General features: G+C 36.1%; 2 protein-coding genes across 3 annotated transcripts in view; both read right to left on the minus strand.

Moving 5' to 3' along the window:
• The window catches only part of DNAJC13 (DnaJ heat shock protein family (Hsp40) member C13), a 158,751-nt gene that overhangs the window by 67,414 nt on the left and 74,131 nt on the right, over positions 1 to 17,206 (minus strand). For both annotated transcript variants that reach the window (XM_004003339.6, XM_042237066.2), the window contains exons 20-26: positions 16,493 to 16,636; positions 12,971 to 13,053; positions 11,404 to 11,557; positions 6,068 to 6,171; positions 5,826 to 5,985; positions 4,527 to 4,589; positions 3,651 to 3,752 (exon numbers count right to left, since the gene is read on the minus strand). In XM_004003339.6, the coding sequence (XP_004003388.1) occupies positions 3,651 to 3,752; positions 4,527 to 4,589; positions 5,826 to 5,985; positions 6,068 to 6,171; positions 11,404 to 11,557; positions 12,971 to 13,053; positions 16,493 to 16,636 (810 nt within the window). The remainder of the gene's footprint in view (positions 1 to 3,650; positions 3,753 to 4,526; positions 4,590 to 5,825; positions 5,986 to 6,067; positions 6,172 to 11,403; positions 11,558 to 12,970; positions 13,054 to 16,492; positions 16,637 to 17,206) is intronic.
• Positions 6,172 to 9,962, minus strand: LOC101119869 (large ribosomal subunit protein uL30-like). Its single transcript, XM_060395785.1, has one exon. The coding sequence runs from the start codon at positions 9,946 to 9,948 to the stop codon at positions 9,205 to 9,207; it is 744 nt and encodes a 247-aa protein (XP_060251768.1). The 5' UTR covers positions 9,949 to 9,962; the 3' UTR covers positions 6,172 to 9,204.

Below are 17,206 nucleotides of genomic sequence, written 5' to 3' on the forward strand. Positions count from 1 at the left end.
ATTACTATCAGCTTTCAGTTAGATTCACAGAGGTATAGGAAAGTAGTTAAGAACATAGACTCTGGCTTCTAACTCCGGCTCTGTCCATTATTAGGTATCTTGGAAAACATACTTAACCTCTCTGTTGTTCTTTTACCTCATCTGTAAAATGAGAGGGCTGTTATGGCATTTAGAGAGTTATTACATTTTGTGTACCAGAATAGTACCTTGGTTCAGTTCAGTCGCTCAGTCATGTCCAACTCTTTGCGGCCCCATGAATTGCAACACGCCAGGCCTCAATGTCCATCACCAATTCACGGAGTTTACCCAAACTCATGTCCATCGAGTCGGTGATGCCATCCAACCATCTCATCCTCTGTCATCCCCTTCTCCTCCTGCCCCTAATCCCTCCCAGCATCAGGGTCTTTTCCAATGAGTCAACTCTTTGTATGAGGTGGCCAAAGTATTAGAGTTTCAGCTTCAACATCAGTCCTTGCAAAGAACACCCAGGACTGATCTCCTTGCAGTCCAAGGGACTCTCAAGAATCTTCTCCAACACCACAGTTCAAAAGCATCAATTCTTCAGCGCTCAGCTCTCTTCACGGTCCAACTCTCACATCCATACATGACCACTGGAAAACCATAGCCTTGACTAGACGGACCTTTGCTGGCAAAGTAATGTCTGCATTTTAATATGCTATCTAGGTTGGTCATAACTTTCCTTCCAAGGAGTAAGCATCTTTTAATTTCATGGCCGCAATTACCATCTGCAGTGATTTTGGAGCCCAAAAAAATAAAGTCTGACACTGTTTCCACTGTTTCCCCATCTATTTCCTGTGAAGTGATGGGACTGGATGCCATGATCTTAAGTTTTCTGAATGTTGAGCTTTAAGCCAACTTTTTCACTCTCCTCTTTCACTTTCATCAAGAGGCTTTTTAGTTCCTCTTCACTTTCTGCCATAAGGGTGGTGTCATCTGCATACCTGAGGTTATTGATATTTCTCCCGGCAATCTTGATTCCAGCTTGTGCTTCTTCCAGCCTAGCATTTCTCATGATGTACTCTGCATAGAAGTTAAATAAGCAGGGTGACAATATACAGCCTTGACGTACTGCTTTTCCTAGTTGGAACCAGTCTGTTGTTCCATGTCCAGTTCTAACTGTTGCTTCCTGACTTCCATATAGGTTTCTCAAGAGGCAAGTAAGGTGGTCTGGTATTCCCATACATTGTAATTCAAGTGTTATAATTACTATTACTTGTACCCAGTAATAGAAAATGCTATTTCTGCTTTATTGACTATGCCAAAGCCTTTGACTGTGTGATCACAATAAACTGTGGAAAATTCTGAAAGAGATGGGACTACCAGACCACTTGACCTGCCTCTTGAGAAACCTGTATGAAGGTCAGGAAGCAACAGTTAGAACTGGACATGGAACAACAGACTGGTTCCAACTAGGAAAAGGAGTACGTCAAGGCTGTATACTGTCATCCTGCTTATTTAACTTATTATATGCAGAGTACATCATGAGAAATGTTGGGCTGGAAGAAGCACAAGCTGGAATCAACATTGCTGGGAAAAATATCAATAACCTCAGATATGCAGATGACAACACCATTATGGCAGAAAGTGAAGAAGAACTAAAGGGCCTCTTGATGAAAGTGAAAGAGGAGAGTGAAAAAAGTTGACTTAAAGCTCAACATTCAGAAAACGAAGATCATGGCAGCTGGTCCCATCACTTCATGGGAAATAGATGGGGAAACAGTGTCAGACTTTGTTTTCGGGGGCTCCAAATACACCGCAGATGGTGATTGCAGCCATGAAATTAAAAGACGCTCACTCCTTGGAAGGAAAGTTATGACCAATGTAGATAGCATATTAAAAAGCAGAGACATTACTCTGTCAAGAAAGGTCCGTCTGGTCAAGGCTATGGTTTTTCCAGTCGTCATGTATGGATGTGAGAGTTGGAATATAAAGAAAGCTGAGCACCGAAGAATTGACACTTTTGAACTGTGGTGTTGGAGAAGACTCTTGAGAGTCCTTTGGACCACAGGGAATTCCAATCAGTCCATCCTAAAGGAGATCAGTCCTGGGTGTTCATTGGAAGGACTGACGCTGAAGCCGAAACTGCAATCCTTTGGCCACCTGATGCGAAGTGTTGACTCACTGGAAAAGACCCTGATGCTGGGATGGATTGAGCACAGGAGAAGGGACGACAGAGGATGAGATGATTGGATGGCATCACCGACTCGATGGACATGGGTTTGGGTGGACTCTGGGAGTTGGTGATGGACAGCGAGGCCTGCCATGCTGCGGTTCATGGAGTCGCAAAGAGTCGGACACGACTGAGCGACTGAACTGAACTGAATATTGAAATAGCACATTTGTATACAATTCTACCCACCTCCTCAAAGAAGAAGATAAAACAAAAATTTAACATTAACACTAAAAATATCACCAATGAAACAAGTATAGATCCTTTCTCTAAGTTAGGTATTAGAAGAAGTCTTTCAGTTAAAGTATAGTTTTGATGATATAGAGTTCTATTATTTTTCTGCTGACTAATTATCAGACAATGGTATTGAGTAATAGTTATATAATCATGGGTAATTACAACTGCAAGCCATAATGAAAACATGATTTGCCTAACAATAAAAAATAATTACATACAATTTGGGGGGGGTTCAAGCAGAGTGATATGGTAAATGGCAGTGCATATATGCACATGTTTTCATCTGCTCAGGCAGTCTATGTCTTTTGCTTGGTGCATTTAATCCATTTACATTGAAAGTTAATTATCAATATGTATGATCCTATTATTTTCTTAGTTGTTTTGGGTTTACTTTCTATAAGTAGGTCTTTTCCTTCTCTTGTTTCCTGCCTAGAGAAGTTTCTTTAGCATTTGTTGTAAAGCTGAATTCTCAACTTTGGCTTGTCTAGAAAGCTTTTGATTCATCAGATCTGAAGGAGAGTCTTGCTGGGTAGAATATTCCACCCGGCAAGGTTGCAGGTTCTTCCTTTTCATCACTTTAAATATATCATGCCATTCCCTTCTGGTGTGAAGAGTTTCTGCTGAGAAATCAGCTGATAGCCTGATGGGAGTTCTCTTGCATGTTCTCATTTTTCCCTTGTTGCTTTTAATATTTTACCTTTATCTTTAATTTTTGTCAGTTTGGTTACTATGTGTCTTGTATGTTCCTCTTGGGTTTATCCTGACTGGGACTCTCTGTGCCTCCTGGACTTGGTTAACTATTTCCCTTCCCACGTTAGGTTAAGCGTAAGTTGCTCAGTCGTATCCTACTCTTCGTGACCCCATGGACTGTAGCCCAGCAGGCAACTCTGTCCATGGAATTCTCCTGCCAAGAATACTTAAGTTGCTTGCCATTCCCTTCTCCAGGGACCAAACCTAGGTCTCCCATACTGCAGGTGGATTCTTTACCCTCTGAGTCACCAGGGAAGCCCTCATGTTAGGGAAGTTTTCAGCTATTATCTTTTCAAATATTTTCTCAGGTCCTTTTCCTCTCTGTCTTCTCCTTCTGGGACCTCTATAATGTGAATGCAGGTACTGGTTTAATGCTGTCCCCGATTCTTTTGATCTGAGGTCATGATTCTTTCGATCCTAAATTCATATTCAAAGAAGGTTAAACTTATGAAATCTAGATAAGCATGCATACCTGCAGTGGTACTGTAGCTCGGCTTACATGGAGGTGTGCAAGGGTAAGCAAATCCACAAGGATTCTAATTCCATTTGAATCCATCAGGTCCTTAACATTTTTCTAAAACACAGAAACATGTTTATACAATTTAAAATTTTTCTCTCCAACAGATATGACTACCTAAAAGGTTCTCAAAGAAGAGAATCTTTTATGTGGAATATATGGAATATATATGTGGAATATGTGGAATCTCTTTGGAAAAACTAACGTATAAATGGTATTACTCAGTATTTTCAGAATTTTGTGTTCAAAGAGTATCAATTTAGATAAAAGTTAAAAAGGGAAAACAACATTACAGAGAGTTCACATAAAGAATTTTTACTTAAATATGTTCTGAGCAAAACAAAAATAAATTAAAGACTGGGTGGAATAAACTCTGGTTCTACAGTTATCCTCCATCTTTCCAGTATCTTTTTGTTGATAAATAGATTATTCTATAATTAGAAGTAGAATCTAGTATATTAAAGAATTTAACTCCAGTTTGTTTTTGTAAGCAAGATAAAAACTGGTAATTTCTTAGAAGTTAGGAAGAGATTATAATTGAAATTAAATTTTCATAGAACTTATTTCATTGATAAACATCTGTATTATTTACTAAAAATGAGAATGAAATTAAGCAAGTCAGTGTCAATTTCAAAAAAAGAAAACAAAAAAAATGGACATTTGGCAAGAACTCTTCCCTTCAAGAGTTGAGTGCAGAGTTTCCTGATCTAAAAAGAAAAAATGAGACAAGAACCATGTCTTGCTAATTAATCCAAACTGTAATCATTTATCTTCTCTACATATGTGTGACTTAACTTGGAAACAGCAGCATATTTATGCAAAATACTGTACCTTATTAAGGATCAACTTGTTAAGGAAGAGGATCAACCTATCTCGTTCAAGTTTATCTGTACACTATTGAAATAAACAAGAATTTAGTCAGAAGTGAATAAATACAAACACAGATTAAGACATTATCATCACTGGACAAAGCCAACCAACAGCCAAAAAGAAATAATGTCATCCTGTAAACAAAGAATATCAGAGAAGACTGTCAATTACTGCAATTCTTCGATGTCTTACAGTTTTTATAACTTTATAAAACATGTCTAATTTCTCTAGAAAAGCAGATACTTTAAGTCATAACCAGATTAATACATAGCCTTTAAGAATGCATATTAAAAACTGAAGTAAATGAAAAAATTGGCCCAAATGATACTCAAGTAAAAATTCTAAAGAACTGATTAGTGATATTTCACATAAATCACATAATCATGAACACAATAAGGAAAAATTTTTCTGCCTAAAACACAAATGTTATGTCACAAGTACTCAGGTTCACTGGAATAAGAGTGAATTAGAATTCAATTGTGAAATCTGGTGTAACAGTGAAATTAAGAATTTTCATCTAGCTATTTCCTGGGTCTGTTCTCTGAACTTACTCAGAACCAGTTTTCTACCCCACAAAGCATGGCTGAGAGTTAAGGCATTATAGCAAGCACCAATGACCATTTTAAAAACTGGTGAAATGATTCTAAGGCTGAAACACTGAAATTTAAATTGTTAAAAGGAATGCAAACACAAATAAAAGAATAAGATGTATAAACTGTCTAAGAGGTAAATAATGCTCAAATTTGAGCTGTATAATGGATGGATAGGTCAGTTTGTTCTTGTCTCACCTTGCTCAAATGTTAAACAAACTTTATTAAATTAAAAGAAAAACAACACTCCAAAACTATGCTAACTCAAGGTTCCCTTTCTAAGTCTTACTGTTTTTACATTTTGAAGCTTAGTATGCTAGCATCATTTAAGATTCTTCCAAAATGTCCATTTCAAAAGAATATTCAACTCTAAAAGTCACTATTTATTTTATACACCTGTCCAGTTCATCCATACTTAAAGACTGGCAAATAGGTCACTAAAATTCACAAGCAGCAACTAAAAAAAATAAACTGACATGGACAAATGCTAACCCGTTAGTTATTTTCCTGTTTTCCTAACTTATATTTAAATAAGTATAATATAAACAACAGAAAAACTCAGGTAGAAAGTTCTGGCAGCAATGTGATCAAATAGCACTTTAGTTTTGAAAATTTAACATATACTCCAATGACATTATCAAATAGCATTTTCTTTTAAAGACATCCTTACCCTTTCTAACATTCCAATGATATATCTTGTATCTGTAAAAGGTCCTATTTCTTCATGACATCTGCCATAAACAATGGCAAGGGCTTGTAAACATAAACACTTCATGTTTACTTTTGGGGTGAGCAGGAAACGATGATAAAGTTCATTAAAAAATTCATACCTAGATTAAAAGAAAATTCACAATAGAATTACCCATGAGACTAACAGTGAAAACAAATATAATGATATGAAGAGTAGCTTACGATCGCTTAATTGATCCACTGTCTTCATTCTCATCTTCCTCCAATAGTAATCTCAGGTAATAATCTCCTATTTTGATCTCCTCTGCCAAGCACTCATATTTAACCTTTATTAATAAAAGCAAATTACATTATTATAGTTTACATTTTTAGAAATTTTCACACAATCACTTCTTAATTCTTCCTGTTCAGAGCTTTCTTTTCTTGATGAGTTAGTCTTTAACAAACAAACAAACAAAAATCATTTCTTAAAATATCTCATAATTAATTATTATTAATATGACTTAGTAGTTCAGTTAAATGTTGACAGTCAGAATTCCACACTAGTTTTATGGATGTAAGGCTTTCAAATAAAAACTGTCAAGAGGACTATATAGTGTCCATGAAGATTTAAGGGAAGAAAATACCAAAAACCTTAAAGAGACAATCTGGCTACAACTAAGCAAAAAGTAAATGATCGCACACCACACACAGTTTGCCAAACTCATACATGGTACTTAGGGCCTTCTTCGATCTCCCAACACATCAACTATATTTTATAACATAGTACTCATTTTTATATAGTATTCATTCTCCCTATGTTCAGGTTACACACTGGAATTAATATGTGAGGAAGTAGCCTATGACCCAGAACTGGAGTTTGTCTCAGTGAAGATTTGCGAACAACTGTAAAAAGGAATTTCTTGACCAATTTATCAAAATCCTTTTACCAAAGCCTATGATGACTGTTTCCTAAAATTATAAACTATACAGTATAAAATATATGTATATCCATTTCATTTTTTCCCATAATTTCTGAGTTTCAATTTGTTCAACTCCATTTATTAAGAACATAAGGTATGCATTATGCACTTTACTAGTTATTAGGGATGTAGTATGAAACTAACAATTCTGTTCTTACGGAAGTAGCAGATAAAAAAGAAATATATACATGATAGTTGGGTGATAGTATGTACTATGGAATGAAATAAAGCAAGGAGGGAGTGGGGAGACCGAATATGCGTGCATACGTGTGTGTGTTCACATGTGTATGAAGAAGGCTGTAATTTTAAACACAGTGGCCAGAGAAGGCCCACTCAGATGATGACATCTAGCAAATGACTTGAAAGAAATGAAACTCTCTGTAGAAAATAAGATTTTAAGCAAAGGGAACTGCAAGTAGAAAGACCTTGATTCAAGAATATGAATTTCATGTTTTCGGGGAAGCCAGAGTGGCCAGAGCCAACAGTGGGAGCATACTAGGAGATGAGATCAAAGAAACACTGCTTCGATTTAGGGGATACCTATTTTGTTTTGTAAGTCATTTTAAAGACCCAGGCTTTTACAAATGTGAGTTGGGAACCTTTGGGAAGTACCAGAGTGCTTTCAGCAGAGAAGTGACAAGATCGACTTACACTATAACAAGATCATACTGCTAACCAAGTGGATAACAGATTGTAGAGAGGCAATGGGGGAAGCGCAGAAATTGCTACAATCCCATAAAGAGAAGAGGGCTGGATTCTGGGCAAAATTTGAAGGTGCACTGAATAGAATTTGCTGACAAACTGAATTGCGGCATAAGAAAAAAGATGATTTCAAGGGTTTTGACTAGAAAATAAGTAGTCATTAACTAAGATTAGAAAGACTGTATGTGAACTAGATTTGAGGGAAGAAGCAGAGCACAGTTTTAGAGCTAAGTTCTAGAAGTTTATCAGATATCCAATTCATAAGGCAAAAGTATGAAATCTAGGAAAGAAAGTCTAAGCAGAAGATAAAAGTCTTAAAGCCATCATTGTGTGTATGTGTTAGCTGCTCAGTCGTGTCCGACACTTTGCAACCCTATGGACCCACCATGCTTCTCTGTCCATGGGATTCTCCATCAGTTCAGTTCAGTTCAGTCACTCAGTCATGTCTGACTCTTTGCGACCTCACAGACTGCAGCACACCAGGCTCCCTGTCCATTACCAACTCCAGAAGTTTGCTCAAACTCAAGTCCATCCAGTTGGTGATGGCATCCAACCATCTCATCCTCTGTCATCCCCTTCTTCTCCTTCCTTCCATTTTTCCCAGCATCAGGGTCTTTTCCAATGAGTCAGTTCTTCGCATCATGTGCTCAAAGTATTGGAGCTTCAGCATCAGTCTTTCCAATGAATATTCAGGATTGATTTCCTTTAGGACTGACTGGTTTGATCTCCTTGCAGTCCAAGGGACTCTCAAGAGTCTCCAATACCACAGTTCAAAAGCATCAGTTCTTCGGTGCTCAGCTTTCTTTATACTCCAACTCTCACATCCATACATGTCTACTGGAAAAACCATAGCTTTGACTAGACGCCAGCGAAGTCTGCTTTTTTAATATGCTGTGTAGGTTTGTTATAGCTTTTCTTCCAAGGAGCAAGCATATTTTAATTTCATGGCTCCTGTCACCATCTGCAGTGATTTTGGAGTCCAAGAAGATAAAGTCTCTGTTTCCACTGTTTCAGAATCTATTTTCCATGAAGTGCAGGGACCAGATGCCATGATCTTAGATTTCTGAATGTTGAGTTTTAAGCCAACTTTTTCACTCTCCTCTTTCACTTTCACCAAGAGGCTCTTCACTTCTTTACTTTCTGTCATAAGAGTGGTGTCATCTGCGTATCTGAGGTTATTGATATTTCTCCCAGCAATCTTGATTCCAGCTTGTGCTTCATCCAGTGATGTACTCTGCATGTACTTTTTTTTTTTTCTACCGTTTTTGTGTGCTTTCAATTTTAAGTTCTAACTTAACTCAATTCTAACTTCAAGTTCTTCCAAAAACAAGGCCCCAGGAAACCCCAGGTTCAACATGCTCCTGGGCTTGGTCCACTGCTGTCTTGTACTCAAAGGTAAGTGTTCAGTCACCAACAGTACAGCCCAGGAGAGACGTGATAGAAGAGGACTTCTTCCTCCGTGGCATGAGCCTTTGCTGGTTTCAGAGGTGGACGGTGGTCACCACAGGAACTCTTCCTTGGAACTGAGGTGGGATGCAGTGCAGGCTGGGAACATCACCGTGTTTCCCCTGGCCCTTTCCTCCAGTTTCTGAAGATATATTCTAGCAGAAAACAATCTTCCCTGAAGATACTGAGTGACAAGTCCATAAAACAACAACACACGCTTCCAGTACACTATTTTCAGGTACGCTGGGTTTAGTTCAGCTGCCGGATGAGCTGACTGATGCGTTCACCTCGATAGCCTGGTGAGCCCACTTCCTTGAGGAAGCCCACTCTATTCTTGGTAGCATGACGGGCCACTGAGAGTTGGAAAGGGCATAGGAACCTTGAGATCACCAGGAAATTCTTCCCCGGGAAGGCAATTTCATGAATGAGGTCTTCCAAGCAAATGACATCAAACTTTCCCAGGTGCTCCTCAATAACTGTGTTGTCTGTCAGAGGGATGACCTTGTTCTTGACCTTCGCTTGTCCACGTTTCAAGATGAGTTCCCGAACAGACTTCAGATTTGGAAATCCCCAGGTCACATAAGGTTCCACGATACGAAGCGTCTTTATGGTTTCAGGGGTCACTTTCACAAAGACACCACTGAAAATCTTATTTAGGCGAAGTCTGGCAATGGTCCTTTGCACCAGTGAACTCACCCCATTAATCCTTTCAATGCGTACAACAAAGGCCAAGGAATGTTTGTCTGGCACTTCCAAGCCATGCGGTTTCACTTTTAGCCGTCTGAGTCGCACTCTGTCCCGTAGTTGCCGCCAGGAATCATGTACAAACCATTCTAGTCGCTTAAACTTGATTTGTTTTCCTTTCCTCTGCTCCTTCCTTTGCAAAAGCGCCTGTTTTGCCTGGGTGGCTTTGAGGGCCTGATAAGCCTTCCTCTTTTTCAAGAGATTCTCTGGAACCAAAGGGATCTTTCTTCTTGGTTCTTCCTCTGCCATTTTTCCAACACTGCAGCTACTTACTCCTCTGCATGTACTTTAAATAAGCAGGGTGACAATATACAGCCTTGACGTACTTCTTTCCCGATTTGGAAACAGTCTGTTGTTCCATGTCCAGTTCTAACTGTTGCTTCTTGATGTGCATACAGATTTCTCAGGAGGCAGGTAAAAAATGTCACTCAGTCATGTCCGACTCTTTGCAGCCCTATGGACTACAGCCTGCCAAGCCCACCAGGCTCTTCCATCCATGGGATTTTCCAAGCAAGAATATTGGAGTGGGTTGCCATTTCCTTCTCCAGGGGATCTTCCCGACCCAGGGATCAAACCCAGGTCTCCACACTGCAGGTGGTCTCTTTACCATCTGAGCTACCAAGGAAGCCACAGGCCAGCAAGGTGGTCTGCTATTCCCATCTCTCTTAAGAATTTTCAACAGTTTTTTGTGATCCACAGAGTCAAAGGCTTTGGTGCAGTCAATAAAGTAAAAGTAGATGTTTTTCTGGTACTCTCTTGCTTTTTCGATGATCCAACAGATGTTGGCAATTTGATCTCTGGTTACTCTGCCTTTTCTTAGCCCAGCTTGAACATCTGGAATTTCACAGTTCACATACTGTTGAAGCCTGGCTTGGAGAATTTTGAGCATTACTTTGCTAAAGTAATTACTTTCTCCATCAGTAAATAACAACAACAACAAAAACCCATAAGAATGGATGAGAGTACTGAGTCAATAAATATAAATGAAAAAGAAGACCAAGAACTGATCCTTCAGGGCCAATCAACATTTAGCCATTGAACAGTAAGGAAAAATTTGAGCAAAGGAGGCAGAATGGACAGTGAAGGAGAAAATCCCCAAGAATACAGATTCCCAAAACCAAAGTAAAGAAAGGTTTTTCAAACGGGAGGCGATGAGCAATAACAAATAATCAGTAAGTTTAAGAAAAGCAGTTGGGATAAAGAGCAAAGTCAGCAGAGTCATGAACATGATCAAATTTACAGCTAAAATAAAAATTTAAACACACAAGAGACAATATACTACCACCATATTTCTTGTTCTTGTTTTGTCATTATTCACATCACTATTTTAATAGAGCAGCAAAAAAAAAGGCCACATTCAGAATTAAAATAACACAAGTCTACTGAACAAGGTACAAGAAATAAGAGGAACAGATATGTTTCAACAAAGAATCTAAAGGGAAAGAAAACAAGCAGAGCACAGATCTAGAATGCATAGGATCAAATTTATTAAAACTCCTACATGGTTTTCAGGTACAAAACTCAGGTACTTAACAAATTTAATCTTTCATTTGCCTCAGGCAAAGTGAAAGTTTTCCAATTTCTCGTATATAAAATTGTAAGTGAAAGGGAGAGATATACATAAAGCAATTACAAATTTTTAAAATGCATAACTTCAAGCTAATACTTTTAAAAAATAAATACACTACAAAAATTAACATTTACCTCAAATTCATGATGGTTCCAGGAGATAACATTAGCACTACCAAGCTCTCTATCAATATTAAATGCTCTCATTTCAGATTCAAGACTATCTCTCAATTCTTCTCGCGTTTTGAAATTCCAAATTAAGTTTGACTTGGCATGGTCCTGACCAAACCTAGATATACATGTAATCAGAAAATAGTAGGAAGCAATAAATAATTTTAAAAATCTACAAATATCCCTAACAATAACTTATAATAAGCAACAGGAGAATTTTAAACTTTAGCAAACATAAATAAAGCAAATAAAATCTCTGTGAAGTTAGTATAGTAAAATATTAATAGTAAAATTTCAGTCACAGGTATATAAGCGCCCATTGCAAAATTCTTTTACCTCTTCTGTACATTTGAAAGTTTTCATTATAAAATGATACGGGGGAAAAATGAAGCTAAACCATAAAACAAATCTGTATGGATTTCAAAACAAGGAACTGATATTTTAATTTTAATATTTATTGCTAATATAAATAAAGAAAAGAATTATAAACAGATATGACATTACAGGTTGGGGATAAGAATTTCTGGATAATTGAGTGTGGCAATGTGTGGGACGAGCAACATTCCAGATTAGAACCTTACAAACTATCCAAGAAAAAATACTACTAAACTGCCAACCTCTGATGGATATTTTCAAAATACCTTTCTTTTATTCCTGGAATTATTTAACTATCATAATAAATTCGAATTCAAGTCTGAACTATGGGTGGGTGGGCTTCCTACCATTCACTTTTAACCTGCAATCATCTTAAAAAGTCTGATACCAGAATTTCAAGGGAATTTTAGAGAGGACAACACAACTGAGAAATTCCAGAAGAAGAAAACCAAGGAATATTTTTAAGGCCATATTATAAACACACTACACTCATAAAGTACTGTGGGAAGATTCTAAAGCACTTAACTTCCCCTATATAATCAATAGTAGCTTCCGGACTGAGTACTATGAATTATCTCAAAAAAGTTTTTGCAAACTCTGCCAAATGTTTCAAAGTCCTTCAGTGTGTGTCTAACTGTGACTATGTGGGGAGGGTGTTAAGATGGAGGGTGTTGGGATGAAACAGTGGATGGGGAGAGATGCTACCATATTAAAAAGGCTAGAACAGTATATGAGGTCAGCTCCCTGGATGTCCATTTCCCACAAGTCTCTTTATGTTTTCATCATCCAGCTCTTTTAAGACTGTATTTCCAACAAGGCTTAAAGAAGTTACAGTTATATCTAAGCCACAATAAAGTGTGTGTTTTAAAGTAACCCTCTCTAAGCCTTAATAATTCTAAAGGTTCTTTTGGGTCATCAGACTACCAACACTCTATAAAAAGTCTTAATTTTATGAAAGCATCACTAATCATACCAATCTTTCTTTTTTAATCATACCAATCTTGACAGCTATAATTCTTAACCCTGATAGCATAAAAAATACCTACAGCATAAAGCACTGCATTCAGGCAAAAATGAACAAACAAACAAAAAACTGTCATGATTTTTCTAAGACCAATGCTAAATTTAAAAACTGGAAAAGAGGCCTAAAGTTTACCTATAATAGAAGAGATCCCAGTTTGCTTCTATTTTTATTCTTTGTCTTCTCTTTCGAAGAACTACTGGCTTTTGATTTATATTCTGGAAAAGAAAAAAATGTCATAGTGCTCAATCAGGAACTATTAAATAAGCTCAGTGAGACTATCATTATTTTGTAAGTGATGAGAAACATTTCCATTATCAAATTTTGGCAGAGACAAAATTAATGAGATAGAATCTATAAAATATAATATAGAATATGAGATTATATCACAATGTATTTATAATACTTTGTCAGCATATATTACTATAGTGTTGCTGAAATAGTTTCCATGTAGCCTGAAGTTATTGTTTCAAATCCAAATTTTGTTAATAACAGTCAAAAACAGGTGACTTATTTTAAACATTTACATGCAGTTAATATAAAAATCATATCACAGCAAAACAATAAACACAAAAGAGTAGAGGTTACTAAACTGCTACCAAAGCCAAGAGGAACAAGTATAAATTGAAATAGCTGATGGACAAAAACTAAGTCACTATATTCATACACATGTGAAGTAAAACTTGAATTAATTTACTAAACCAAGAATATCTAAGACAACTTCACATACCAGGCAGTTTAGTCATTTCACACATGTAGCAGGGACTTAAACTCACCATATTGTTTCTGTCCTGAAATTAATTGTTAAAAGGGGGGGAAATTTTTTTTAAAATAAAAATGAGTGAGCCTGTATCTCTACACTGTTTCTATTACACAAATTCCACAAGGATGACATCTGTACAAATTATCTTTAGGACTAAAGGCCCACCTACTTCTCTAAAGTCTATGAACCAAATTTTAGGCAGTCATAAATGTATCTGAGAATTATGGTCCCATTTCACAGAAAGGCACATACATAAGGTTTATAACTGGAGAGGAAGGTTTCAAAGATTTTTTGGAAGTCTGAAGGTTAAGAATCTTTGTTCCAAGTAAAATATGTAGATATTTCAATCATGAAATACTAATCGTCAACGTGACAGAAGCTAAAAGTAGAAAGTAGCATAGACTAAAACACCAAAGTCAGTAACTTCATTAAGGAAGTGGCAAACCATATAAAATAAACCAATAAAACAGAGTAGGTATCACAGAAAGAATAAAGGCAAAGTAGTAAATTTTAAAAAGTAAATGCTGTTTGAAATATAAAACATATTGACTAAAGAAATACTCCTACAAATTTTAATTCTATGCATTATCATGAAAACTAATGTTAGGTGATTTGAATACAGTATATAAGTAGCTCAAAATTTTAGTTTTAAGGACAAACCTTTCTTAAAACCTCTAATTAAGTAATACTATCTTCCATTTCCCCTGCCCTCAGGACAAAAAGCTGGGAGTCTACAATTATAAAAATGTAAACACTATGCAGAAAAAGGACAACCAGCTCGTCATAAACTAAGCTGACTGATTTAGAGACTTGGGTTAAAAGCTCTAAGTGGCTAAACAAACCCCTAAACTGTAAACAGATTTACATAACATAAATAAGAAAAAATCAATTCTATACATTAGCCAAAGGTTATTATTAATCCAACACAGAACATCAGCTACAAATTGAACTGACTTCCTAAACATTCTAATTACATAAGAAATGCAGGTCATTTTAAGACTAAATAGTTAATCTGGACAATAATTTTCAGACTTTAGTTGAAGCTCATTAATTAGATATTTTGATATTAATATTTCCATGAATAAAGTAGTCACAAAGATTATTCACTGTTTCATAAAGAAATTAATGTTGAAAACAGTACTCAGGGAGAAATAATTAGTTTACTACCACAATAACTTACTGACTAGCATATTAATATTTGGTGTCATTATTTGCTCAGCACTTTAGATAATATCTCATGTAAATGAAACCAACTGACTGATAAAACATTATTGAAAATAAAAATATTTCTTTTCCATCTGAATTCTTATCTTTAAATAATAGATGCCATTCACATTTCTAGCTAAAATAGCTTTGTGTTCAATTTTATACTGGATAAATGTTATGTAAGAAATCTGATGCAAAAACTTATTTTCTGTAAAATTACACTCAACAGCTTGAAACAACTATTACTTCAGCAATGGGTTTAACTACCTGAACCCAGAAGCTTGCTATTTTTAGTAACTGTGAAAATCATTCATATGTAAAGCCTTTCATATTTTCAAATGCTACAGCAATATTATCATGACATGTATTGCCTTTTATATACATACTTTTAATACTAACTTCCTTGTACATCAAAGCAACCTCAAAGGACAGAGATAAGAGGTACTGCTATTCTGATTTTAAGAAAGAGGAAAGTAAAATTCTGAAAACCGTTAACTTACCATATGGGTTAGTAAGTGACAGAACCAGGCTCAGATGTAGGTTAACCAATTCAAAGTTCAGTCTTTTTACTACCCTAGACATTTGAAAGCCTATCTATTGATTCTTTATAATGATATGTCACTCATTCAAATTAACATTAACTCATTGTGCTCACGTTCTAAAGAACTGAATGTTGGTCTCAATTTCAGACAGACACATAAGACAATAATATTTCTGTTCTGGTGCACCTGGTGCCTTACGTTTAGACATTCTGGAAATTCGTTAAGAAACCTATTTTAGAAACATATTATTTTCCTTGAATAAGAAAACAGCTACCATAAATAAACAGATGGTTCAAGAGAAAGAATATAAATGTGGTCAACAAAATCCGAGATCAAGTCAACTTCTCCATGAAACCTTAAACCATTTTCAACCACTGTACATTCCATCTTAGAAGGATGAACATTACTGGATGAGGTTCTCTAGCACATACTACATGCTGAAGAATGAAACAAACTGTTTCAGACCTGACCTTGATTTGAGGAACTAATAATGAAATTTAAGTACATACAGTAAATTTAACAATGTTAATCTTATTTTCAAAATACTTGTCTCAAAAAAGCTAAACAAGAAGGGCCATTTTATTTGAATAGTTAACAAAACAAAGTTCAGAGAAGGAAGGAAAAGGATATATATGAAATTAGAAGTATGGAAACTGTTAAGTTATGGAAGAAAAATTAAGAGTGGAAAGTGAAAGTGAAAGTGGCGGTTGCTCAGTTATGTTCGACTCTGTGACCCCATGGACTAGAGCCTGCAAGGCTCCACAGTCATGGACCGGAGCCCACCAGACCCCTCTGTCCATGAATTCTTCAAGCAAGACTACTGAAGTGGGTTGCCATGCTCTTCTCCAGGGGATCTTGCCAACCCAGGGATTGAACCCAGGTCTCCTGCACTGCAGGCAGATTCTTTACCATCTGAGCCACCAGGGAAGCCCAAGAATGGAATTTTATGTCAAATGATTAAAATCCTAACCATTGATTCATGAAACTATGAATTAAGAATTTATATAAAATACAATCAGAACTAGGTGACATTTCTTCAGGTGTTCCGTCAGAAGTATCTGACTACCATCTCTATGAACAGTGACAACTGAAGTAACCTAGGATACATGGAAGTCTTAGAAGTTCAGAAGAAGACTTTATTTTTACCTCTTTTTGTGCAATGCCCATTCTATCCCTCCAGTGCATTAAGACAAGATCCACTTTTTCTTTGGCAAATTTTTCAACTTCTTTAGCAGCTTTTCCAGCTAGTCTTTGCCACTCTGGAACTTTATTAAATTTTCCATACTGATCCTATTAAATAATGTTGAATTCGATTACAGTCCTATATTTGTGAATTTATTTTAAAAATATAATTAGAGTGAGATACTATTTTACACGATTAAACACTCAGAAAAAAAAATGGAAAAACAAAGTGAACATTTCCACAACAAATTATATATTTTGTCCAAGAAATCTTAACTTTTCTATTTTTCAAAATGAATACTTTTAGAGGGATAGCAAGATATTAAGTGGGAGATGGGTGCAGACAGAGAAATGAGGTGAAGAAAGGAAACAAACACATTCTAATTGTTATATGACATCATTACAACAGCATATCTTGAAAGTTGAGTAATTTTCTCAAAGATAGCCAACAGTCATAATTAAGACTGCTTTGTAAAGGAATAAAAGCCCTACCTAGATTAATTTTTTCAGTGTTAGCCTCTTTCACCATTTATCAATTATATATTATGTGTTAATATCACTTTATACATTTGAAACAAATTTTTTAAAAATCCATTATTTAATGTGCCTATATGCTGAGTTAGAGGAAAAAATACAAGATAATTACTATTCATAAAATTAGATTATGGTGATAACTGC

The sequence above is a fragment of the Ovis aries genome, chromosome 1 (genome assembly GCF_016772045.2).
Source record: "Ovis aries strain OAR_USU_Benz2616 breed Rambouillet chromosome 1, ARS-UI_Ramb_v3.0, whole genome shotgun sequence".
Classification (NCBI taxonomy): domain Eukaryota; kingdom Metazoa; phylum Chordata; class Mammalia; order Artiodactyla; family Bovidae; genus Ovis; species Ovis aries.

Coding starts and splice junctions, on each gene's coding strand:
- LOC101119869 (XM_060395785.1), bottom strand. CDS start 9,948: ATGGCAGAGGAAGAACCAAGAAGAAAGATCCCTTTGGTTCCAGAGAAT.